The sequence below is a fragment of the Rhipicephalus sanguineus genome, chromosome 3 (genome assembly GCF_013339695.2).
Source record: "Rhipicephalus sanguineus isolate Rsan-2018 chromosome 3, BIME_Rsan_1.4, whole genome shotgun sequence".
Classification (NCBI taxonomy): Eukaryota; Metazoa; Arthropoda; class Arachnida; order Ixodida; family Ixodidae; genus Rhipicephalus; species Rhipicephalus sanguineus.
In genome coordinates this window covers 38,582,656-38,607,993 of record NC_051178.1, presented here as the reverse complement: position 1 = coordinate 38,607,993, position 25,338 = coordinate 38,582,656, and the positions used below count along the sequence as shown (strand labels likewise).

At 47.0% G+C, this 25,338-nt stretch overlaps 2 protein-coding genes across 2 annotated transcripts; both read left to right on the top strand.

Moving 5' to 3' along the window:
• Positions 1–60: 60 nt before the first annotated feature.
• LOC125757591 (monocarboxylate transporter 2-like) lies at positions 61–15,541 on the top strand. The gene is made up of 4 exons (XM_049413181.1): positions 61–223; positions 7,736–7,987; positions 10,434–10,577; positions 15,269–15,541. Exons 2-4 carry the CDS (start codon positions 7,801–7,803, stop codon positions 15,364–15,366), a joined length of 429 nt encoding a protein of 142 aa, XP_049269138.1. The 5' UTR covers positions 61–223; positions 7,736–7,800; the 3' UTR covers positions 15,367–15,541.
• Positions 15,542–16,147: 606 nt separating this feature from the next.
• LOC119385392 (monocarboxylate transporter 12-B) lies at positions 16,148–24,451 on the top strand. The gene is made up of 5 exons (XM_049413978.1): positions 16,148–16,187; positions 17,475–17,809; positions 21,230–21,482; positions 23,010–23,159; positions 24,342–24,451. The coding sequence occupies exons 1-5, from the start codon at positions 16,148–16,150 to the stop codon at positions 24,371–24,373; spliced, it is 810 nt and encodes a 269-aa protein (XP_049269935.1). The 3' UTR covers positions 24,374–24,451.
• Positions 24,452–25,338: the final 887 nt, after the last annotated feature.

Genomic DNA, 25,338 nt, shown 5'->3' with positions numbered 1-25,338 from the left:
CGGCGCCGCTTATCAGCGATAAGCGACACAGTAATCACACAAAGACGCTGCTACACGACCCTTCTTTTGCCAGAAGTTCTGCGGGAGGTCGGTAGCGAATGCCCTGAGGAGATGAGCCATGGATGTCGTTTCATCGTTTCGATGCGCAGACTTCATCGGCCGACGTGACACGTCCTCCACCAGTGGGACTCGTTGACTTGCGGCTGTGGCTCTTGTTCGCACTGTAAGTCATAATGCTTCAATGTTTCTAACTCAGCAAGCTGTGTCTTTCTTTCGTTTTATGCTTTTCTCTCCTTGTGCTGACGCAATATTGTGATCGTATTAATCATAAGTCCGGTCCTTTAAACTCAATCGATTTCTTCATTTTTGTTTTCCTAATCAAGAGAGTAAAGTCGAAGAAGCACTGAGATACCTTAGTCGACTTTCAGTATTTTGATGAGAGGATTTAGCTTTGTCAAGGCACGTCTGAAGTACTTTGGGCAATAGCCAAAATGAGGGCCTGAGGACTTTTGTTTTGTTCTTAGGTATTAGCCGTGATTGAGCAGTATATCTTACTAAACTAGCATTGAGCTACCAATTTTCTCACAAAACAGAAGCGATAGTTTGCTTATTTTGTTACATATAGTAAAAATAAAAGGAAGCGTAGCCATTGTACGACTAGAGCATCAGCGGTGAACATTATGGTCTAACACGCACAAGCCCGGGCAGTTTGGAATGGCGCATGTTCTCTGCGAAATGACAAATATTTGTCCTGCAGCGACGCTATCTTATCCATCATACCTATCACTCTCTGTATCGCACCACGCAGTGGCTCAACGACATCTTTCGTCACCAGAAACTGCGCCTCTGCACGTGGCGCTTAATCTTTTCATAACTCGCCACTCGGAAAGAGAAAACGGACAGAGCAGTGCGCTTTGTGAGCGCTCTAATTCTTGCACTTGATTTCATCACTGGAACTAGCATGGGAACAATCGCACGTCATGCAGCGCGCAACATGCAACCATTAGTTCGACAAGCTGGCTTCGGGGAGAGCTGACCTAAATGTTGGGAAAGCTTCGAAAGTTTGGTTGCCAAACAACGAAACTTGTTGAGCGAGCTTTCATTCTGAAGTTTCCATGAACATTATTTGCTCGAGCGCACCATGCATAGAACTGTGGTTCGAAATTATTAATGGCACTCGTCACAAACCACGTAGGAGATCCAACAACTGCCGCAACAACTACACAGGGTTCTTTTTTTTAGACAATATATAATTTTTGTAAAAATTCTATGACATTCACGCTCCGATCGTTGTCACACACGCTCTACGTCGAGGCGGAAATACTTTACCGCAGCTAAAATGACACTGACTCAAGTAATTAACGATAACTCGTTAATCAATTTTTAATTATTGACTTGAGGGCAGTTGTTTACATTCGAAAGGTGTAGTGCGCGCTAATTTATGGCACGTCCAGTTTTTAGAAATCACGAAAGTTGCACGTAATTCGCGTTATTCGATTTTTTTTTCTTTTTTGAAATCGCAATTAAAGGCGGCCGGCGCGCAGAAAACGCGGCGTTTCTATTGCGTGAGACCGGAACTACACGTGACAAAGGAGTGACGAAATTTGAATCAAGGGCGCCGAAGCAGAATATGGGCTGGAAAATCGGCAAGCATTCTGAAATACTCAAGAAGACAGCTTATTTTTTGGGTGCAATATGTGGTCTTTCATAAACTATAAACAGGAGCGAAAAACTATTTCGCCTGTCTGCAAGAAGAAGCACCGCAGTGGCTGCCACTGACATTTATGCTTCACAGAAAAAGAAAAGTTGCAACTCGAAAAAAACAGATAAGCACGAAACACCACAAGCAAAGGTCCGGTGGCGCAAGTGAGATGCCACTTTTCACGAAAGACGATGCGCCCTCATTCAAATTCCGTTACCCCAAGCTGACTAAGGAAGAAACCACAGCATTCCCAAGACTGCAAAGCAACACGTACACGCACGGTATCTTGCTACATCGCATCTACCCGACGCTTCATGCATACCACTGCCCGATATGCGACGTTCCCGACACACTGGCATACTCGAGTGCTCGTGGCGCCACCAAGATGCCGATAGCAAGACCGCAACGACCGCACGCAACAACCTCCTCGCCGAGACGTGGGAGGCCAAGATCTCCGCACGGGACCTAGACGACCAACGAGGACTCGTCGCCAGGGCGCGGGAGGCGATCGCGGCCAGAGGATTCCTGGACTGAGGGACCCCCCACCTAGGGTGACCTCGAGCTTACGAGCTCGGGAACACTGTTTCGACAAATTGAAAGTTTATTTCACCATCCTCATCATCACTTCCTTGTCACGGGTAGTTCCGGTCTGACGTGATAGAGTGGTGGCGCTTCGTGCGCGCCGGGCGCGATCAATTTCGATATCGACCATAAAAATCGATGCTGAATATCTCGAATTACGTTCAACTTTTGCGATCTCTAAAACATGAGTATGCCATAAATTGTCATGCACTACAACTTTCTAGTATAAACAAATGCCCTCAAATCAATAATTAAAAAGTTAATTAACGAATTTTTGTTAAGTAGTCTACAGTGTCATTCAAGCTGCGACAAAGTATTGCACCCTCGACGTAGAGTTCGTGTGCGAGAAGGACAGGAGCCTTAGTGTCACAGGATTTTTATACATAATTTGCATTGTCTAAACAAAAAACGCCCTGTATACCTACAGCCGCGGCCGCCTTTCTTGGTTGGTGGAAGCGCTCACCCAGCTGGCGTCGCTGCAGCGACACTATGCGGTAGCGGAGGTGTGTACCCGCAGCAGAAGAGGAAGTCCGACTCGAAGGGGACAAGGAACGCGCACCTCGTAAGGAACGCTTTCGTGATCCCATCTCTTAATAATGTGCTTAGGAATCCTCATGGATGGATGGATACAACTTTATTGATTGTGCGACAAGGTTTAACGCGACCCGGGCTTAGGTCTCCCACGGGGGAACGTCAAGGCCTTGCCTCAACGCCGCCTCACGGGCTTGCTGGACTGCCCACATTTGGATGCCGAGATCTGAGCTGCGCACAGCGGCGGCCCACCTCGACGACAAGGTCTCCGGCGCAACTGCCATCTATCTGATAACAATACTGCACTCCCACAGCATGTGTTTGAGTGTTGCTGGCCCTTACTGTCACGATTTACATGTGTCATCCTGATGCTTGTCTGGGTAGATTCGTTTAGCAACTTGTTCTTTTCACACGATAACGATGGGGTTGGGTCAAAGAATAAACTTCTCCGATAGTATCATACTTCGGCAACGAGGCTCTCTCTTAGTTCAGCTTCAGCGCGGCTTCCAAAAAACAACCCATAACTCACGGCAAAGAGCTTGATAAAAAAAAAACTACTATACAGGGACCTCTGGCGTCCAGGAGAGCTGCAAGTATGCTGGTTTAGCAAGCTCGAGACAGGCCCGTAGCCAGGAATTTTTTTCGGGGGGAGGGGGGGGGGGGGGGGGAGCACCTGTTGAAAACCTTGACTTTTTGAGAAAAATGCATATTTTTATTATTTGTTTCGGTAAAACACTCCCCACCAGGAAAATTTCTGGGGGGGGGGGGGGGGGGTCCTAGTCCCCCCTGGCTTCGGCCCTGGCTCGAGAGTGATGGTTATCACGTGCATTTGCTTAAGTATCTGGTTCAATTACGGGGCTTTGCGACATTGTAAATAATCGAAAGAGCTTTTGTTATAAATTCAGCGATTTGAAATCATTATGCATGTGCTCAGAGTCTTATTACCTTCTCGGTAGAAAAATCGTCAGGCCTGCGTGTAACAAGCAGCACAAGCACAGCGAAAGCTGGAAGAGCGGCCTTTCTAGGGCCCGTTGTAGACACTCTTGGGGCAACTGTACAAGTACACATGCAAGGTACCCACTACGCCATAAATGATCGTAAGTTTCATGAAGTACGGAAGCACCCACTATGCCATTATACTCGTCATTCTGAGGAGAAGCGTGGTACCCGCTACACATCTGTAAGGCATTATGTGCGCTTTGTGCTGTGGCTGATGACGATGAGCAATTATGGCTGAGCCCTTTCTAATTGGTTGGAAGCATACAACGACCGGCTCGTTGCTCAATTCGTATTGTGTGACGCCGGGTTGTTATTTTACTCTTCTACGACCAGTGTGTCGGAACGAAAACGAAAAGAACGATATTTTTAATGCCTTATGCCTTTAATGCCTTATATTAATGTCTTACAGATGTGTAGCGGGTACCACGATTCTCCGAAGAATGACGAAAAATGGCATAGTGGCTGCTTTGCTTGTTCAGAAAAAATACGGTGATTTATGACGTGGTGGGTACCTTGAATATGTACTTGTATATATATATAGTGGCCCCAAGAGAGTCTACAACGGTAGGCCACTCTTCCAGCTTTCGCTGTGGCTGTGCTGCGTGTTCCGCGCAGGCCTGGCGATTGTTTTTATGAGAACAGCGGTATCGCACAGCATAAAGTACATTCAATGACGTGCTGCTTCTGAGGTCGTGCTCGCTACCTTGACCCCAAGCATTGAGCCCGCTAAAAAAAATTCATAATTGACTTATGAGAAAATAAATAATACGACTTTGAAGGGTACTGGTTTGTGCTATATAGTTGGTTGGAAGTCGTGGTTCAGTTCCTTCCGCTCCTCTGAAGCACGTGGGAAGAACGTGTTTTACTCCTGTCCCACTTTCTTAAGAGGAGGGCACGTAACTGTATCACAAATCCAATGTTTTTATGATTATGTTAACTTCAAATTTTTCCATAAAAAGAAAAACATTACAAACCGTTACGGAACATTTTTTTTACCGTTCTGGAACAGAAACGGAACGGAACTTTTTGTGGTGGAACGAAACTAAAACCGAAACGAAAGACATTTCGTTCCGACACCCTGTCTACGACGCCATATTACATTATGTTAAGAGGATTGCTTGCCCGACATGACACGTGTATTGCGCATTTTTGCGAAAGAGTTTCAAGCACCAGCGTGGCTCTTTCGTAGAATACTCGACCGTGCCCGGGTTCTAATTCCATCCGTTCCTTTTTTTTTTTTTTCTCACTTCACACGCGGCGGCTCGAGAGCTCACGAACCGAGCCGTTGCGAACGCCGACGCCGCTTCGACCGAGGTCCCACGCGGGGAAGAGTGGGAGTGGGAGGAACGTATGACTAGTTACAATGAAATAACGCAGCACTACAAGCTAGGAAGACGCAAATACCCACCGCCACACAACAGATTAAATAAAAAGCAGGCAGTTGCGTGGCGGCAGCTGCAAACACACACTAACCCAAACCCAGTTATCTTTCGTCTCTGTTACCCTGATCTCTATTTGACAGGGCCCCGCCACGGTGGTCTAGTGGTTATGGCGCTCGACTGCTGACCCGAAGATCGCGGGATCGAATCCCGGCCGCGGCGGCTGCATTTTCGATGGAGGCGAAAATGTTTGAGGCCCGTGTACTTAGATTTAGGTGCACGTTAAAGAACCCCAGGTGGTCAAAATTTCCGGAGCCCTCCACTACGGCGTCTCTCATAATCATATCGTGGTTTTGGGACGTTAAACCCCAGATATTAAAAAAAAATATTAGTATTATTATCTATTTGACAGACAAATGTAAGCTGTGCGATGCAAGGGCAACACTGGGCCACATACTATGGGAGTGCTCGAGCTTAGACGACAAAGCACACGGCAACCATGAGGAGGCAGTATCGAACCGCAGGGTGCGCTGGGAGGAGGCTCTGCTCAGCTCCGCAATCGAAGAACAACTTTGGGCCGTCCAGCGAGCCGAGGAAGCCGCCCGAGCCCAAGGGCTCGCGGCCGATGCCTAGGCCGGGGTTGAGGCCTACCCCAAGTCAAGTTCGCTGGACTTTATAAATAAAGTTATTTCTCTCTCTCTTTCATTATTACGATTTCACGCGAGAGCGGTTACGGACACCGGCGGGGGCGGCAGCGGACAACTATGGCGCCAAAATCGGCTCTTGTGATCTCATAACAGCTTTCGCTATAATATATAAAGGCCCCAAACACCATCACTGTCCCCAGAGCCATGGCCGAGAGCACAAAGTGGCTGCTTACCAATGGCTAGGTGGGTGGAAGCAAAGAATAAAATATACCACCGGTGGCATCTGTCGCCCAGGATGATGCCATCGCTTAATCTTGAAGAGCGATGTCGAGGGCATTTAACTTTACCTGCTGTTAGAGGTGCTAATGCTTGGTTAATGATGATAGTCTGTCAGAGTGGCCAACGTTCCTCGAAATTTTTTTCTCGTTCGCGCGATAGCGGTTACGGACACCGGCGGCGGGGGCGGGCAACTACCCCACTGCCGTTGTGATCTGTTAACCGCTTTCGCGGTAAAAATAGGCATCATGATAATTTTAGGTCAATAAAAACAAACAAAGCGTAGTGAGCAGTGCGACAAGAACATCTGTAGTGACCGTGACGAAAATCCGCCAGACTTATGCAGTAACCACCGTTATCGTATAGTGTCTGAACGATAACAGTGTCAGAGCGTATAGCCGCAAGTGATCGCACGTTGAAAAAAGTGGCGTTCATGACTGCCTATACCGCGAACCGTACATATACCACTTGCGGGTATACTGAAGCTGGTATTGACTGCTGCTGATGTTTTCAAGTGATGTGAGCTTAGCCTATGACTTGCGGTGATTGGCCTACTCATGTCAGTGCGTCGTGTCGTGATATGGGCGCCGCGGTGTGTCACCGTGCTCTGCGTAGCTCACAGGTTGTCCGTCTGTGTGCTTGCTGTTACAGCGCGCTCTGCGCGCCGCTTCGTTCGCCGTCTGCTCCGCGCTTTAAAAAATGACACATTTTCCTAAAATTTTCTCAAAGGAACATCGTGGGCAGTGAAACACGGCATATCTTGCAAGACTGGATGCCCCTACTCCCCGAGCATATTTGAAGGCATGCATCAGCAGGTTTTGGAAATCCCTTATGTGCACCGCGCTGCTTTTCTTGCCGGCCTTATCGTCTTCGCGTTAACGAAACACACATCTTATGGTGTAGCTCTCGGCGATAACACGAAGTAGCCCCTCCTCATCTCGGAGCTTGAGTGGTTGTTTATATATAGTACCCAGCGTGACTCTCAAGATGTCGTTCACGACAATGTGTCCCATATTTCTTTCCGTATGGGTCGTGACAGCTCATCCTAATTACACGCGTCGCGCACCCTCTGTCCTGTGCCCGCGGGGCTTTGAGCTAGCTTTCTCCAACCAACCCGCGTAGTGTACTACACTGTTACGGTAACCCTATATGTAAAGTACTTCACCCACTTAGTGGCTCAATACCGACCAAGGTGGCGTTCTGACCGCTTTCTTTTTCCTTTTTTTGGGGTGGGATAAGGCACAACTTCTATAGCAGTGCAAGCACGTCTCTATACTGTGGCGCTTTTTATATAGCCTAAGTTCATACAAGTATGTATGAATGAAGTGTGCATGGGGGGCGGGGCGATGGAGTGCGAGGGGTTGACCGCGCGACATAGGCAGCTAGAGTACCGGCTGCATAATGTTCCGTTATACTCATGGAATGCGCAATGTGTAAATAATGATCATGCATAAATAAACTTTCTAATCTTAAGTCCAAGAAACTTTCATCTGGTGGGGTAGGACGAGGTCAACCCAGTGCCCGAGGTGGCGTTGCATGCCCCCACTCCTCCTGAAAAAACGGAATGCTATATAGCCAATGATAAAGTGTAAGCTTCCAGTCGCACACTGGTTTTGCAGGCTGACAAGAGGAGCTCGTAAAGTAGGAGCTGTACAGCATCCTACGAGAACTAGCAGAGTGGACAATGGCGGCGCCGGACACGCGGGCGTGCTGGCCAGTGGCGGCCTCTGTCGCCGTCTTCGTCTTCTTCGGCACGATGTTGGTCAGGTCCGAGTCCATCATGTACGTGGGATTCATGGACATGCTTCACGTCAACCGAGAGAAAGCATCGTGGCCCCTCACGGTCGCCATCGTCACGTCGCAACTCTCGGGTAACATATGCAGACGCAGCATATATCCACTCGTGTAGCGCTCGTCTCGTGTTTATGTTTCTCATGTTTACGTATTTTTTTGCGCTACCTGCTCTATGATGCATTCTTACAAACTCGCCCAGATTTCCGTTCTCGTATACATCCACTGTCCGCATGTGCTTCTCAGTGCTGCATATAATTTGCACATATAACCGCAGTGTATGAGCAGTCGCACTGGCAATATCACTGGCACAAAACGGGGGCGCGTGGCCTCGCGAGCTCAAGTATTGTGCGCACCTTAATCTTGCCCACATTTCCACATATAAATAATATTTCCTCATTTGTGATCATCCCAAAACGAGATAACAGCGCTTAATTGTGTAAGTAGGGGCTAGTGGTCGCAGTGGGTCATCTTGCAGCTCGTCAAATCACGCGCTCCCGTGTTGCAAATCATAATCGAACGCGACTGTACAGCTCCTGATCTTTCGTCACATACTGGCAGACACGATACACAAGAAGAGAGCGAGAAGGAATGTAGGAAAGGTAGAGAGACTACGTCCAGTTTGCTACCGTGCACGTGGGGAAGGGAGCAAAAGAGAGAGAGACACACACACATTTCACAACACACACACACATAGTGCAGCGTATCACAGGCGGCCGCTCAACGCTGTTGCCTTCAAGTACTGCAGGAGGGCCCGTGTGGCTCTCCGGGCTGATGTGCTGTGAGACCAGGCGCCCAAGATCTTTCCTTCGGTAAAGGGCCGATCGTCGAGTCTGCTCAAGGCACACTGGAGAGTCCGGCGATGTTGTTCAAGTTGTGCACAAGAGTTGATCAACAGTCCCTACACAATGGCACTTATCGCACATGGATGAATCTACCATACCACTGAGATAGCTGAATGAGTTAGTAAACGCTACACCGACCCACAAGAAAGCGATTGCAGTTGTTAAAGTATGATGAAGATGTGGAAGTGAAGAAAATCTAGAGAAGGGGGCTTGTGTGCGATTGTGTAGTTCACTCATATTGACACCACTCGCGCATAGTGCGTAAATGTACCTTCTATATATTTCTTGCGTCCTTGCAATAAGATAGTTATACGATGCACTAATTTAATGAATCGCATTGATGCAATAATTCCACAAGAAAAAAATGTCTTTTAGAAATAAGCCCGCCGCGAGTATTCGTAAGTACTAAATTAAGGCGCAGCTGTGGTGTCACTTCCGGTTGATACATCCGTTAATTTTAAAGGGCTCAAGAGTTACCACGAGCAGCGTGCACTTGCAGACAACTTTCTGACACGGTGACACCAAATGTCAATGCTCTATGAATAATACTGATTTAGCATGTCCCCGAGATGGAAAGATCAGCATGAGTTTTCGTTGGCGTAACCGTTCACTGCGCGTCTCGCTGACGGAATTATGTTCGGAGAAAGGCCGGTGGTAAGGAACTTCTTTGCGCATGTAGAACAGGCAACACCTGCGAGTTTGCAGCACAGCACAAAGCCCCGGATAGCTGGGAAAATAGTCTCTTCCTTTATGAACGACGAGGTGAACATGTTCAATATGCGGACGCATTGTTTTAAAAATATCGACCATAATGACAACCTTTCGATCAAAATATCTCTTTAAAAGGCGGATATTCTAATAATATTAAGTGCGATTTACTTGGCAGTGAAGTAACAGGAGTATAGAAGAAGACAGCTCATCTGCCAACCAGACGATGTTTTGTGGAATACTTGTAAGTTAAACAAATGATCCGCTCCAATAACTGTCACATATGTTTAATAAACAGCGCAAAGGAAGGAGCCAGAGCTTTTTATCATGTTTTCACGAAAACTCGCCCAATGATCCCTACGCTTGTAACACCACTTATCTGTCGCGATGTGTGCAAATAATGCTTGCAACCGCATTACTTACCACCTTTAATAATAGTTTAAATTATTTAATTATAAGTTTACGGCTGAATATTCCTGCTCAGAGGAAATGAAAAAAAAAGAAAAAAACACTGAGAAGTTACAACGCGCTGCAATCGTCACTTTATCGCCTTTGTTTGCGTAAGTTATGAACACAGGATATTTTTAGTGAAACAATTTTAATAACCGCGAAACTAGTGTCGGCTAGAGAGATTCCACATATTTAGTTTTTGGTGAGCAACCAATTTCAACAATGCAAGGCTAATAATGCAACGCATGCAGCGTCAATTACGCTACTGTAAACAGTAACGTGGTCATTTTGTGCGCGAAAGCTCCTGAAAAATTAAAAAAGCCGACACGCAATCCCTCAGACGTCATTCGCTGCATGAGTACATTGTTGTTGTGAGTGTCATTATTATAGGCTTAACGACTACTGCGTCATAACTGCAGGGCATCCTTATACAGCTAAGTCACCTAAAATTCATTATCGTCGAGATACTATTTGAATTCTCGCGCGCTATAGCTAACACTGACTCGCACATTTTCAACCGCAGGACCCTTGTACGGTTTGCTCGGCATGTGGCTTTCGGACACTGTTCTGATGGTGGCTGGCGCGCTGCTGTGCGCGCTACCTGTGATGGCCTGCGCCCTGACACAGAGCCTTGGACTCGTCGTTTTCCTGTACGGCATTCTCTTTGGTGAGCACTGTAGGAACTATACAAAAATGGATCGTTACATGAAAACAATATTAACTGTTGGGGGTTTTGCATCCCAAAACCACGTTATGGTTATGAGGGACGCTATGATTATGAGGGATTATGAGTGAAGGACTCCGGAAATTTTGACTTCTGGTGTTCTTTAACGTGCACCTAAATCTAAGTACACGGGCCTCTAGCATCTCGCCTCCGTGAAAGCCGTCGCGGCCGGGATTCGACCCCGCTACCTTCGGGTCAGCAGTCGAGCACCACAACAACTAGAACACATTGGTGGGTCGATCGTTGAATGAAAACGATAAGCTGAAAGGCCAAAAAAGGACGACACGTGAGGACGATACAAAATTAAAATGTACAGTCTCGGCGGAAAAAGAATGGCACAAGTTAACGGTGGCCGGAGCCGCAAAATTGCGACACGCGGCGACACGAGCACGCCGATAGCGAGACTGCCAAGCGCATTCCACTTTCCAAAGCAGGGGTGGCCGTCGGAAAGCAGCCCATATTGCTGTTGGCCCATCCGAGAGCCCATATCTTAAAGAAACGCTTGTTCATTGCTCATCGCCAGATGTGGCTATACACACGATATCCTTTTTGTTTTTATTTTTTCGCTGAAGTTGCGAGCAACCGTATCTTTATCACAGTTGCCCAGAAAAAGCTGCTTGTTAGAGTGCTTTCCGCCGGCCACCCCTGCTTTGGAAAATGTAATGTTCTTGGCACTCTCGATATCGGCGCGCAGCGCCGCGTGTCGCAATATTGCCGCTCCGGCAACCGGTCACTTGTGCCAATCTTTTCCCGTTGATACTGTACAGTAAAATCCCGGGCGTGAAAGTAAATCTTCGACTTTCTTACAATTAGGTCGATAATATAGCAATACCACGAACATACAGACTTCCGCAATGCTTGCCACTACAACAAACAGTTTTATGGTTTGTTTGTATTTGCGGAACACCAGCTCAACACGAATAACTTGCCAAACGCGTGGGCACTCATCTTGAGAAGGTGGCCTTTGCGCTCACTTCTCCCTCTTCCCTATGATGGCGTTCCCTTGTGGATTGCAGAAATTAGCGAATATATCTTAACCTCAAACCACTCTATCTCTTGGCGCTTGTCAACAGCAGCAGAAGGAAAGAAATGGCCACATTAAGACAGGTTGTCCCCACGGAGAGCAAAGCTCATGCGTGAGACATCGTGCAAGTCGGTGGCAGATGAGAGAACGCAGAGGTAACAATCAAAAGAACGCGGAACAAGTCACGATATGTGCAGTGGTCGTCCTGTTGAAAGCCTTCTCCTTCATCTTCTCTTTTTTCGCGGTATGTACAGTATTCGTTCATCGCTATTTGCTATGAACCGACTATAGTGAAATTACGAGACTTTTACGCACCCGCAAGCGCAAGTAACCTACGTTATCTTCTTAACTTACCGACTCATGATTGCATCTGGATCTCAATTGTTGACCTGGAGTCATTGACTGTCCAACTGTTTCTATAGGACTCTGTGGGACGTTAATCACTGTTGAACCCATCAATATTAGTGCAAAAAAAGAAAGCGCTTCACGCCGCATCTCTTTAGTCAGCCTCAATTGATGCAGAACAACTCTTCAAATAAAATTCCTTACTTTTACAGCAGAGCTGTTATGGTTGAGATTTGCCGTGTGTCGTCCATAGAAGATTATCGTCATCATGAACCCGCATGCGCTCTCTTCGTCCTCTTCTTCACCGCCTTCCTCGTCTGCTTCGCTCCCACAAAGAGAGAGAGAGAGAGAGATAATAAAACGAGAGAAAGGCAGGGAGGTTAACCAGAATTGTAGCATCCGGTTTGCTACCCTACACTAAGGGAGGGGGAAGGGGAAAGAAAGATGGAAAGGACAGCGGAGAGAAGAGCAGGCGCGCGATTAAAAAAATATATAAACAAAAGGAAGCTGTAGAGCGGGAGTACTAAAGCCTATTCAATAGGCCACTGGCACGCAAAAAGTTCAGTAAGGCCTTCCTCGCGCACAAAACGTGCGCCGATGTGTCCGGCGTGGAATGCAATAACTCTGATGGTCGAGAGAACAAGTACAAAGAGAGAAGAAAGATAGAGAAAGAGAAATTCTTGGCGAGGCAAGGTTCGCACACGCCTCCCCACGATCCGAAGGCGAGCGTCCTAACCACTCGGCTATCCAGGCGCGCTAGCAGATCATAGCATAGACTTGTAGAGTATAGTATTATAGCAAGGGGGTCGGAAAGGGAAGTGAGGATGAGGAGGAGGGAAAGAGGGAGGGGAGAACGAGTACAGAGAGAGAGAGAAAAAAATATAGAAAGAAACAGACTGAAAATAGATATAGATAGATAGATAGATAGATAGATAGATAGATAGATAGATAGATCATTAGATAGATATAGATAGATATGTAGATAGATAGATAGATAGATAGATAGATAGATATAGATAGATAGATAGGTAGGTAGGATAGTAGATAGATAGATCGATAGATAGATAGATAGATAGATAGATAGATAGATAGATAGATAGATAGATAGATAGATAGATAGATAGATAGATAGATAGATAGATAGATAGATAGAGATAGATAGATAGATAGATAGATAGATAGATAGATAGATAGATGATAGGTAGAAAGAGAGAAAAAAAATAGTAGGCGAGAGAACGAGAACAGACAGAGAGGAAAGAAAGACATAGAAAGAAGGAGAAGAGAAAATGAGAAAGAAAGGAAATAAAGCGGAAAAAATAGAAAGACACAGACACAAAGAAAAAGAAAAAAAAGAGAAAGAGCAAGCATGGTCATGTGTAGTGTGGCAAGGGGCGGGAAAGAGAGAGGTGAGAGGGTAAAAGCCTAGCCAAGCCAGGACCAGCTATAAGCGCTCACCAGCTCTGCTGTGTGTGTGTAATAATAATAATATCTGGGGTTTAACGTCCCAAAACCACGATATGATTATGAGGGACGCCGTAGTGCAGGGCTCCAGAAATATCGACCACTAGTGGTGCACCTAAATCTAAGTACACGGGCCTCAAGCATATTCGCCTCCATCGAAAATGCGGCCGCCGCGACCGGGATTCGATCCCGCGACCTTTGGGTCAGCAGTCGAGCGCCATAACCACTAGACCACCGTGACGGGGCTGCGTGCGTGTGTGTGTGTGTGTGTGTGTGTGTGTGTGTGTCCTGGTGACGACAAAATTCATTAAATGCAAAACAGAATAAGCAGCAATATCCTAAGACATCTCTGAAGCGAATATTCCGCATGTATAAACATGCGTGACAATTCGCTGGGTCACGACACACTACAACGTGCAAGATAACTTTATATGTAATGTAACTGTACTGTGACATGTAACTTGATAGAACGGCAGCAATGGGCTAGTTGGTGATTTAGAGTTAGACATATTTGCACAGCGCTAAGTGAACGAGGACGTATGAAAGGACCGAACACAGCGCCGGTGTTTTGTCCTTTCACACGTCCTCGTTCGCTTAGCGCTGTGCGAATATGTCGACCCCATAGGCGTGCGCAGGGTTCCGCATCAGGGGGGGCGAACGTTCATCGCAGCGCCCCCCGCCCCACCCTACTAAGCCATGTATGGGGCATATTTTGCCACCCCCCCCCCTCTTAGGTGACTAAAAGGGTCAGTGTGCGGGGCAGATTTGCGCCCCCCCCCTCTTAGGTGATTAGGGGGGGGGCGCCCCCTGCCTTCCCCCCCCCCCCTGTGCGCACGCCTATGGTCGACCCAATGGTAACCTTGACGAACAGACAAGAACATTTCTATATAAACTCATCCCAAACGAGGTGCAAGAGCCCTTCTCAGACTAGAAAGAAAGAAAGAAAGAAAGAAAGAAAGAAAGAAAGAAGAAAGAAAGAAAGAAAGAAAGAAAGAAAGAAAGAAAGAAAGAAGAAAGAAGAAAGAAGAAGAAAGAAAGAAAGAAAGAAGAAAGAAAGAAGAAAGAAAGAAAGAAAGAAAGAAAGAAAGAAAGAAGAAAGACATTCACATGTCAGCATCTTGCTGCTCAGTTGCTGCTCCTTGCGCTGATGGCCAAGCGTATTTGTAAAATGGGACCGCTGAGAGAACAAAGACTCCAGTGACGCAAGGACAGCCCCCTATTCTTTCCACCCTGTCACATTGGCATCAACCCGCATCGTTCTTGCGACGGCGCTGGCTGTCCCTCTTCCCTGATATATGAGCTCCTGTTGCGTGGCGTAATGGAACACGTGCTCTTCATTCTTTCCTTATTCAGTAATAATCCCAGATTGAACTTTGAATCAGCAGTTGCGCCTCCTGTAACATCAAGATTCCGTTGGACTGTGAAATTTGTGGCGCCACACCGCCCTTACTGGAAAGTGGTCTCCAGGGGCGTAGCCAGAAATTTTTTTCGGGGGGGGTTCAACCATACATTAGGTATGTTCGTGCGTGCGTTTGTATGTGTGAGGTATATTGCGCAAGCAAAATTGAAAAATTTCGGGGGGTGTTTGAACCCCCCCAACCCCCCCCCCTTGGCTACGCCCCTGGTGGTCTCGTCACGAAATTCAGAATGTGTAAATTTTTACGCCTCGTTTTGTCTCTTAATGGGAACCTACTGCTGTACAATGAACATTGAAATTTATATATAAGAAATATCAATTTAAGTTGACTAAGCGTTTTCTTTAGTGTCCCCTAACAGCGTTATTTGTCACGTATCCGGCTTTCAGGCCTTGGCTTGGCCTGCGTCGATTTGGTGCCGTTCACGGTGGTGGCTCGGCACTTCGTTCGCTACCGTGCACGGTTATGGGATCAGTGTTCGTGGTGACCGCAGCATCAGGATTCATCTTCCCCCTGGTTGTTGAGGCACTGCGGAAGGCGCTCCAGTTCCACTACGTACTGCTTACACTAGGAACCCTGGAACTGACCATGCTTTTGGGCTGCATCTAGCGTGGACCGGGTACCCCGAAGCGACGACGCTGCCTCCCGTTCCAACGGCTACGTCGAGCCGGCTGCCTCGCTGTCCTGTCGCCATAGGAAGCACGCAGAGTTTGGAGAAGCTTGCATAGTAAAGTCCCTGGCTGTCACTGGTGTAAGCTGTCGTTCACTTTTTCTCAGTGGCAGCCCAGCCTTATCATGCGACCAATGAGACTGGAAGGAGATATTGTTTATGCTTTAAACATTATTAGACAGACAGACAGACAGACAGACAGACATACAGACAGACAGACAGACAGACAGCCAGACAGACAGACAGACAGACAGACCAGATAAGATAGAATAGATAGATAGATAGATAGATAGATAGATAGATAGATAGATAGAAAGATAGCTATAGATCGATAGATAGATAGATAGATAGAGATAGATAGATAGATAGATAGATAGATATATAGTAGATAGTAGATAGATAGATATGATAGCTATAGATAGATAGATAGATAGATAGATTAGATAGATAGATAGATAGATAGATAGATAGATAGATAGATAGATAGATAGATAGATAGATAGGTTCTCCATGAAGTCACGCGACTTCGCTACTGTATTTATTGGCGTGCTACTAGCACTCGTTAACACTGACTAATACAGGCTATGATGCAGTCGATATGCCTCGACAGCTGATGGTGCTAAGCTCGGTCCATTACGGTATACTGACAGCCTAGTGCACAAACCAAAAGCTATCGCCCTTTGCATCCATCGAAAATTTAAACTAAGCCCTCAGTATTCGTGTAGAAGGGACGAACAAAATTTCTGTAATTGGATAATGGTTTTGAGCGATTTGAGTAAACTTTGTTTCATTTCAGTGAAACCTGTTAAATTATTGAGCGAGAAGCTGTGATTTTTTAATTTGGGCCCTCTGAAAAAGAAATGCACACATCTTATATAACAAACAACCTGAATGGTAACTTCATATCTCTACTGCTCCTTAAGAAAGGCAAGAAAGAAGCCAACGTAAGACTTCTATAAGAGGATATTGAAAGTGACTTTAGGTCGGCATACGCTTCATATAATTTAAATATATATCTCGATTATGTGAGATTTGTAAATGCTAGGTGCATAAAGGTTAAGATTCAAACAAAAGGCACATGCAATCGTCACATTTCTGAGCGTCTGATCATTAGAGCTGTGTCACAAAGAAACTACGCCTGGCTTTAATGTCAAGTTTACGATTACTCAGTTATATTCTATAGTTATGGAGTCAGGGTCGTGGACTTCATGACGTGGAATTGTGAATACCTAAACGCGGGTGTGACTCTACATAAGGGTATGCAAACAAGACACATGTTCATGGGAAGAGGGAAGCTTGAAGTGATGAGAAGTTGTCGAACAAGAAACGCCACCTTAGCCCGCCTATAGATAAGGAAACTATAGTATGCACGCGCGTTTGTATGCTATAGTTAAAAGAGAACTGACGTTTTCCATTTTGAGAGAACTTAAATGAAAGGCATACCGCCATGAATTAAATATATTGGGATTGCTTGCGCGCTACTATTGTCAAAAACTATGACATCATTCAAGCCATAAAACCTGGCCGGAGCAACCATGGCGTTTGAATCTATCTACCTAGCATGTACGGCTGAGGGATACTCATGTAGCATACGCATACTGTTGGTGTGGCTTAACGTCCCAAAACGGCTAAGGCTAGGAAAAACGCCATGGTGGAGGGCTCCGGATAATTTCAACCACCCGGGGTTCTTTAATGTGCACTGACATCGCACAGCACACGGGCCTCTGGCATTTCGCCTCCATCGAAATGCCACCGCCGCGGCTTAGATCGCACCCGCGTCTTTCGCGTCAGCAGCCACCGCGGCGGTGACGGAGAAATTTTGTCTGCCTACTTAATTGCTTTCCCAGTAGAACTGTGAACATTTCATTATCATATTTCATTATCAGCGCTTTTCCCCTGTTTTAATGCAATTTGTTTCACTCAAGTTTGCCTAAAGATAACACTCGTTCTCTTCATCTGGCGCGTAAGTTCCCTCGCAGAAGCACCGGAGTCGCATGAGAGGAAACCGCTGCTCGGAAATGTACAGCCGGTGAAAAGCAAACTGGCACGCAGCCTGCGTTCACTCGTGTCCTGGACGTTCTTGCACGTGGCGGTTTCACGTGCTGTCTCGTTCTTGGTGATCACCTCGTTCCTGCTCACCGCCGTCGACTTCGGCACGGACAATGGACTGGTCAGCTTCGAAGCGGTTGCCTTGGTCACCGCCTGTGCCGTCGGCGACTTGGTGTCCAAAATCGGAATCGGCTTCGTCCTCGACGCGAAGGTAAGCCGCGCCATTTCCAGCCTCACTCATGACGGTGCTCCTGAAAATGAGGATCCGAAATTGCAGCCTTCCTAGACTATAGGCAGCCATTTAAAAATAATGTTCTTACTGCAGAATCAGTCCATGGTTAGCTCGCCTGTTGGCTTCGGCATCGAGATGGCGCGGGATGAACACCGTAGTCTCACATGACGATGTCCAGCCCCACTTCAAGCAAGCAATCTGTCTCCCTATTTGGCCTTCAAATGTGAAGTAATCCACCGACTCCCCTTACCAGCTAAGTCCAACGTAATTTCAGCAGTCTTCGCGAGATTGGTTCCGAATAACTAGATACAAGGGCCACCCATAGTCGTGCTCAGGATTCCCCATTTGGAGCGCGAATACGAGAGAGGGAGAGTTCTTTATTGGGACCTGAGGAGATGGATCGTGGGGGCCTTATGGGCTTCCTCGGCAACCATACAAGTGCACTTGCGAGGTGCCCACTACGCTATAAATCACTGGGCTCCCACGGACTGGGCTCCCATGCAGAGGGCCCAAGTTCGAACGAGCCCCGTTCCATCCCGGATATTTTTCTTATTTCGTTTTTTTTTCTAATTCGTGCGATAGCGGTTAGACACCGGCGCCGGCGGCGTCGGCCAACTACGGCGCCAAAAACGGCCGTTGTTGTGATCTCATGACAGCTTTCGCTGTAAAAGGAAGCGATGACGTGCTTCCCACAATGGCATGCCTTTGGTTCCCGGCTTTCCGGGGGTGAAAATGGGAAGTGAACCGCTCTTGGAATGCAACATTAGAGGTCTTCGGCCGCCATTATCGTCAAAAACATGCATGGCCATAACTTTTCTCTTTAAACAATCACGTGACAGGTCCGACTAAGCAAAGGCATATGGCAGGCTTCGCCGCCCCCCCACCCCAGATAATTTGAAAGAGTGGCTGCCCCCCCCCCCCCTGCCCCTCTCTTGCGCACTCCTATGGGGCCACCAGCGCTTTCACGTCGATATGGTTATAGGCCTATGCCTACCCAGGCGCTTAGCAAGGAATGGAAGCCTGTGGCTGCAGCGAGACGGCGCTTCATTGCCAATCATTTTAACTGCGAAGCTGTTTAAGCTGTCGGTAACTTAACTGTGATTCGTCGTGCAAAGCTCCTCAGGTGGGTACGTACCACAGGAATTGGGCACGCGCCCCACTACCGTGTGCAGCAAGTGCGAGTGTTAAACGAAAAATAACACGTGAAAAGAAAGAAAGAAAGAAAGAAAGAAAGAAAGAAAGAAAGAAAGAAAGAAAGAAAGAAAGAAAGAAAGAAAGAAAGAAAGAAAGAAAGAAAGAAAGAAAGAAAGAAAGAAAGAAAGGGAATAAAGACATAAAAACATCACAAGACAGAAAAAGATAGATAGGGAGAGAAAGTGAGAGAAAAGAAAGAGAAAGAGATAGAAAGAAAGACGAAGCGATACACAGTGAGAGAAGAGAGAGAGGGAAGAAAGAGAAGGAAATACAGAAAGAGCGAGAAAGAAAGAGAAATAGATAGAGTGAGAGAGAAAGAAATAGAAAGAAACAGATACAAACAAGAGATACAAGAAACAGAGAGAAGAAGGAAGAAAGGGAAAAATAAAAGGAAGGCCGCCCAGCTTTCCTTCAGGCTTGGCACCACTGGTGCGAAGCTGCCATTTTTAGTTACCAACCACTCTGCGAGTGCTGTTGTGCAGCCGAGTAAACATAAAGTCATTAACCGCTGCCCGTTAGCAAAGGCGCAAGCAGTTAGCAATTGAGAGATTAGGAAGTCAGCAACAAAGGCCAAAACAGAAATTGTAGCCACTTCCTCTCTACCACATTGTTACATGCCTTCCTTAACAATCTGTTAGCATGGGATAAGACGCTCTTTTTCAAACATTCAACGTTTTTACAACTTACTAGATGATGATGAAATGAACTTTATTTGGTCCTGGAGAACCCCGATCAGACAACCCCCGAAGGGGGGTCCGCCGCAGTTGCTGGCCGCGCCCACGCCGGTACTGGAAGACCGTGGCCCTCCGCCCGTTCGCAGGCCTCCTGGACTGCCGACAGCTGGACTGAGAGCTAGTGGCTTTTAAGAGCCCTCTCCCAGTCCTCTTCTGTGCTGAACTTTGCGCTAAGTAACGCCGGGCACTGCCAGAGCATATGAGCGAGTGTGCAATTATCCGCCCCACAGCTAGGACATCCTGGATTTATGCCTTCAGCAAAGTGGCTAAACGTGCTGCGAGACGGGAAGGAACCTGCCTGCAGCATCCGGAGAACCGACGACTGCGGCCTAGTAAGCTTGGAATGCGGGAGGGGGTATCGCCGCCTTGACAGTTGATAGTGCGAAGTAACTTCGTTGAAGGTGCCAAGTGGATCCCTGAAGCTCTCCGTGAAGCCGCCTCCGGACCCGCCCGCACCACCGCGGCACGTGATTTCTCGCGCACGGTTATGGGCAAGTTCGTTGACGTTGGGAACTGTCGGATGAGCCCCTGAGCCCATGTGGGCCGGGAACCAGGTAATTGTGTGAAAGCCTCCTACACCCCTCGAACTGAGAATAGCGGCAGCCTCTCTTGAGACCACACCCGAAGCGAAGGCCCGGAGGGCAGCCCTAGAGTCGGTGAATATCTTAGGACGCGAAGGGTCCTTCATAGCTAGAGCTATCGCTACCTGCTCTGCCCCGTACCCTCCAAAAAACTTTCTGTGATAGACAGTGCCGTCTGGAGCGCTTCCTCCACCTCAGCATCCGAACCTGTCATGCACCAGACAGTAATGTCGTCAGCATATAGGGCGTGGTTTGTATTGGCTACAGTGGAAAGACGCTCCTAGAGGCCTTTCATGGCTATGTTGAACAAGAGAACCGAAATTACCGCACCCTGCGGCGTGCCCCTCGCAACCAGGGTGAAGGTTCCCGATTTTGACTGCCCAATCTTTATGGTGGCTTTGCGGTCCCTGCGCCCTTGACAAGGAAAAACGTTTCTAGTGCGCAGAACGTTTGAAGAAAATAATGGTATAACACGAACGTTCTTCAGACGTTTTGCGCACTAAAATAATTTTTCCTCGTCAGAGATGCATTACCAACCAACCCACGCAGTATCACCTTGATTCAAAGTGCGACAAAGTCGAAGTTAGTTTCTCAAGAGCTCGCATGAAAGCACTATGGTTAGTCCTATCACATTAGGAATAAAATTGATACCCAATTGAGCATGGATTATTCTAACAGCAAAGAGCCCTTCTAGGACACTTTACCTGTATTCTACACGGGAAGGCATCAAAATAGCGAATACACATTTTAATTATGACGTGAGACAGGTCGAAATGGGCGCTATATAAAAACCGAAAATTGATACATTACATCAGCATCTTGCCTCTTGGTTTATTTGAATCTCTCCTCTGCTCTGTATCGTTTTACGTTTTTGTTTCTACACAATACAGGTGCTGAGTCACGAAGCTTTAATACTCGGGGGCTTCGCCGTCCAGGCAGCCTCGTTGGTAGTCACGGTGCTTGTCAAGAAATATTGGGTTCTCCTGGTGAGCTCCTTCTTCACGGGGCTCACAGGGGGAAGTCGAATATTCGCCTGCACCGTCATGGTAGCCGAGCTGTTCGACCAACAGGCGCTGCCGCTTAGCCTGGGCGTCACCAACTTCGTCGCCGGCATCATTTGCCTCGTTCGGCCGCCCCTTGTCGGTGAGCGAGTCGTTTATTCTGGATTAAAACAAAAAAAGTTTAGACAACTGCTCCCGAATAATAAGGGAACCAAGTAACTGTGGTTCATTTAGATGCGCCTTCATTGCGGCGAACGTAAGCCTTGCTGTAAAATTCGAAAAGCCAATGTTCGCTGGTAAATACAAACTCTGATGTGAGCTAATCTCAATGTATAGACCTGCAACGGCGTTATTTGTATGACGCAGTTTGACACCTCAAAGTGATGACCAAGTTAAAAAAAACTACGCATCTCCACGAAGTGAATCATAACGAGTGGGCGAAGCTCTGGGTATCGTATGGGTGAGTAACCGTACGTTACCAGAGCGTTGCCCCATATAATCTAAATTGAGTGACATAAAGTGACATGAAGGAAAGGAGATTACTTTTAAGGGCTCGTTTTTCTTTGTTAGACACAATATTAATGAAAACTAACAGACAATAATGCCAAGGAAAGCATAGGGGACGTTATTTGTAGTAATTAAGATATAAATGTGAAGAAAGTAAAGTGGACGAAAAGATAACTTGCTGCCGGCAGGGACCGAACATGCGACATTCGAATAACGCGTCCGATGCTCTACCACTGAGCTACGGCGGCGGTCATCTTCCCGTCCACTTTATGGGGTATATATGTGCATTTAAACCTTGGTGTGTTAGTCAGCGCCGATTGCAGCCCTGGCGGCGAGTGTGGAACACTCTCGCCGCCATAAAGTGATAAAGTGACATAAAGTGATATAAAGAGTCGACGACAAAGCTAGGTCCTAAGGTCCATAATGTCTGCGTTGAAGTCGCTGACTAGTATAAAGGGTTTGTGCTTGTAGGTGTTTTATATTGGTCTGTCACAATGATGTTCCTCTATTGTAAACCTTTTTTTTTTCACTTACGCACATATGTTTCGACTATAGCAACGGTTTTCTATATACCGTGACAGCGGACAGTGAAAGTCGACCACAAAGCTGGATCATAAGGCCCATAATGTGTACGTTGATGTCGCCGAGTAGGGTTTGTGCTTGTATGTGTTTTATATTGTTTCGTCACAATTATGAGTGATATTAGTCTACTGTCAAACCTGATGTTTCGGTTTTACACGGTGCTGTGCCGTGCGCACGGATGCCAAACGGACGGACAAACATCGGCCTTAAGGTTCGCCTCTAAAATGTCTAAGGCTTACATAATAGAATTTTTTATTTATTTACCGGCGGCTTCGAAGGCGACAGGCGTGGTTTTCTGTCGCCTAAATTTTGTTGATATCCAGGCAAATGTGTCACGTTCACCCACGGATCAAGAAATACTTCCGAACACATCCAGTCTCGTCTCGCTTTCCTCTTGCCTATCAGTCTCGCCCCGTTATCTGTCGTGTTATCTTGAGCAGTACTGCGCGTGCCCCGCGGTGCGTAAGGCCAAAATTTATACCGTTGTCGTGCGGCGTGCCTTGCACTAGCCAAAGTGCACGTTTGCTCTGTTTAGTGAAGGTGGCGGTTCCCCTCTGATTTAAGCTCTTCACGTTCCCAGGCTACACACGAGATGTCGGCGGCTCGTACGACCTATTGTACATAGCCCTCGCAATTGTGAACGGCGTTTTCACGCTCACGTGGACGTTCAGTATGTGCTTGCACAAGTTCCGAACACGTCGGCAAAGGGAGCCACTCGGCGCTTTCTCAGGTGAGGCACCCGACGTACATTTTCTTCATTTTTAACGAACGACAGAAGAGGAAAGGATCAAGGACCCGTTTCCTTGTCAGACACAACATAGTGGAGGCAACAAACAGTGAAGACGTGGAAGGCATAGAAGACAGCATATGTGTAGTTCTTAACTGTAGTGCAGTAATTATGACATACATGGCAAAGAATTAAAGAGGGCGAGAAACTTGCCTTTGGTAGGGACCGAACCCACAGCCTCCGGATAACGCGCCTCTACCAGTTGGGCTACGACAGCGGTCGATCCTCCGTCCACTTTAGTGGGCATTTCTGTGCCTGTAATCCTGGGAGTGTTCGCCAGCGTCACTCGTAGCCATGGCGGCGGGGTGGAACACTCCATTTTGCTCTTTAGCGACACGTAGCACGCGATCTTTTTAAGAGCTTGCAGCTGACCAATAAACCCTCAGGGCCAATAAACCTTGAGAGTTTTCATTTGAAGATTCTCCTACCTTTGGTAACACTGTTCAAGGATGAAGATAGGACTCATACGTAGTACAGCTGAGATACCAATGCGACCAGAAAAACGACATTTCTCGTATTTGTCACTTACCAAAAGCGCCACTGTTGCTTGGTGAAGCGAGAAAAGGCACGAGAAAACGTAAATACAGCTGGCGTCGCCTCCCCGAGTTCTCTGCGCCAAACGCCGCGACGTCGTAGACCTTGACGGCATTCGCTATAGGGCCTCCATAATTGCGTAACGGTAAAAAAAAACTAATTACATCGCGTTCTGCTGTAGACCTAACGTACCAAATTTCAGGAAATGCTATAAAGCCAATGTGGCCAAAATACGAAAAAGAAAGAACCTTGAAATTCGTGACATCATGCTGATATTCTGGTGCTGAAGTTTCAGCGCTGAATTCAAAAACGAAACTTCGGCCTTTATTGTTTCTTCTGATAATGAGACTTTGGCAGTAAAATTGGCACTAGAATTCTCGAAGAATAATTTATCCGTTTAAACTGACTTGGTGCAGTTAAGCGCACTATGTCATATATATATATATATATATATATATATATATATATATATATATATATATATATATATATATATATAGCCCGCAAGGTGGAACAATATACCCTTTCCTTATTATGGCACTCCGAAGATAAGTACGCGAATCTGCTAACTTGTCTACCATTTTCTTCCAGATGAAAACAACCAGGGGGTGCCGCAAGGATAAATATCGAGGAAAGAAGCATAAAGAAAAACGGCTGTGATAGAGAGAGAGAGAGAGAGAGAAAGAAAAGACGGGGAGGTTAACCAGAAGAATTCTCCGGTTTGCTACCCTGCACGTGGGAAGGGGGAAGGGGATGTAAAAGAATAAAAAAAGAAGAAGAGATGTGACGACACCACGCGACAATATACAACAAAAACAAAAAAAAAACACAAAGTCTTGACCATAGTCCAAGTACTACACAGCAACATTTTATGCCAACAGTCGGAGTTTGTCATTGAGTCCGGTTGCTTGAAGAAACTGCAACAACGCCCTCAGAGCGGCTCGTGCTGAAGACCGGGTAGGCCAGGGCCCTAGGATTTTGTTCTCCGTGAGAGGGCGGTTGTCCAGCTGGCCCAATGCGGCTGAGAGGGCCGCTCTTTCGGAGTTGAAGCGGGTGCACTCACAGGGAAGGTGCGCGACTGTTTCGCTGCACCCGCAGACTTCACACGACGGGCTCTCAGCCATTCCAAAAATAAACGGATATGCATTTGAGAAGGCCACTCCCAGCCATAGACGGACCAGCAGGGTAGAGTCACGTTGTGATAAGCTGGACGGGATGCGTATTTCAAGATCAGGGTCCAAGGTATGCAGCCGTGCACTTGTAAATGTCGATAATGACTTCCACAAATCCATCCAACGTTATACGACGTGGGCTAGCACACGAAGTTCTCTTGCGACGTCCGATCTTCACAGGGGATGGTGATACGGCTGACACCGTCATGAGCGGATCGGGCAGCCGCGTCCGCTTGCAGGGGCGTAGCCAGAAATTTTTTTCGGGGGGGGGGGGGGGGGTTCAACCATACTTTATGTATGTTCGTGCGTGCGTTTGTATGTGTGCGTGCCTATATACGGAAGCAAAACTGAAAAATTTCGGGGGGGGGTTTGAACCCCCCCAACCCCCCCCCCTTGGCTACGCCCCTGTCCGCTTG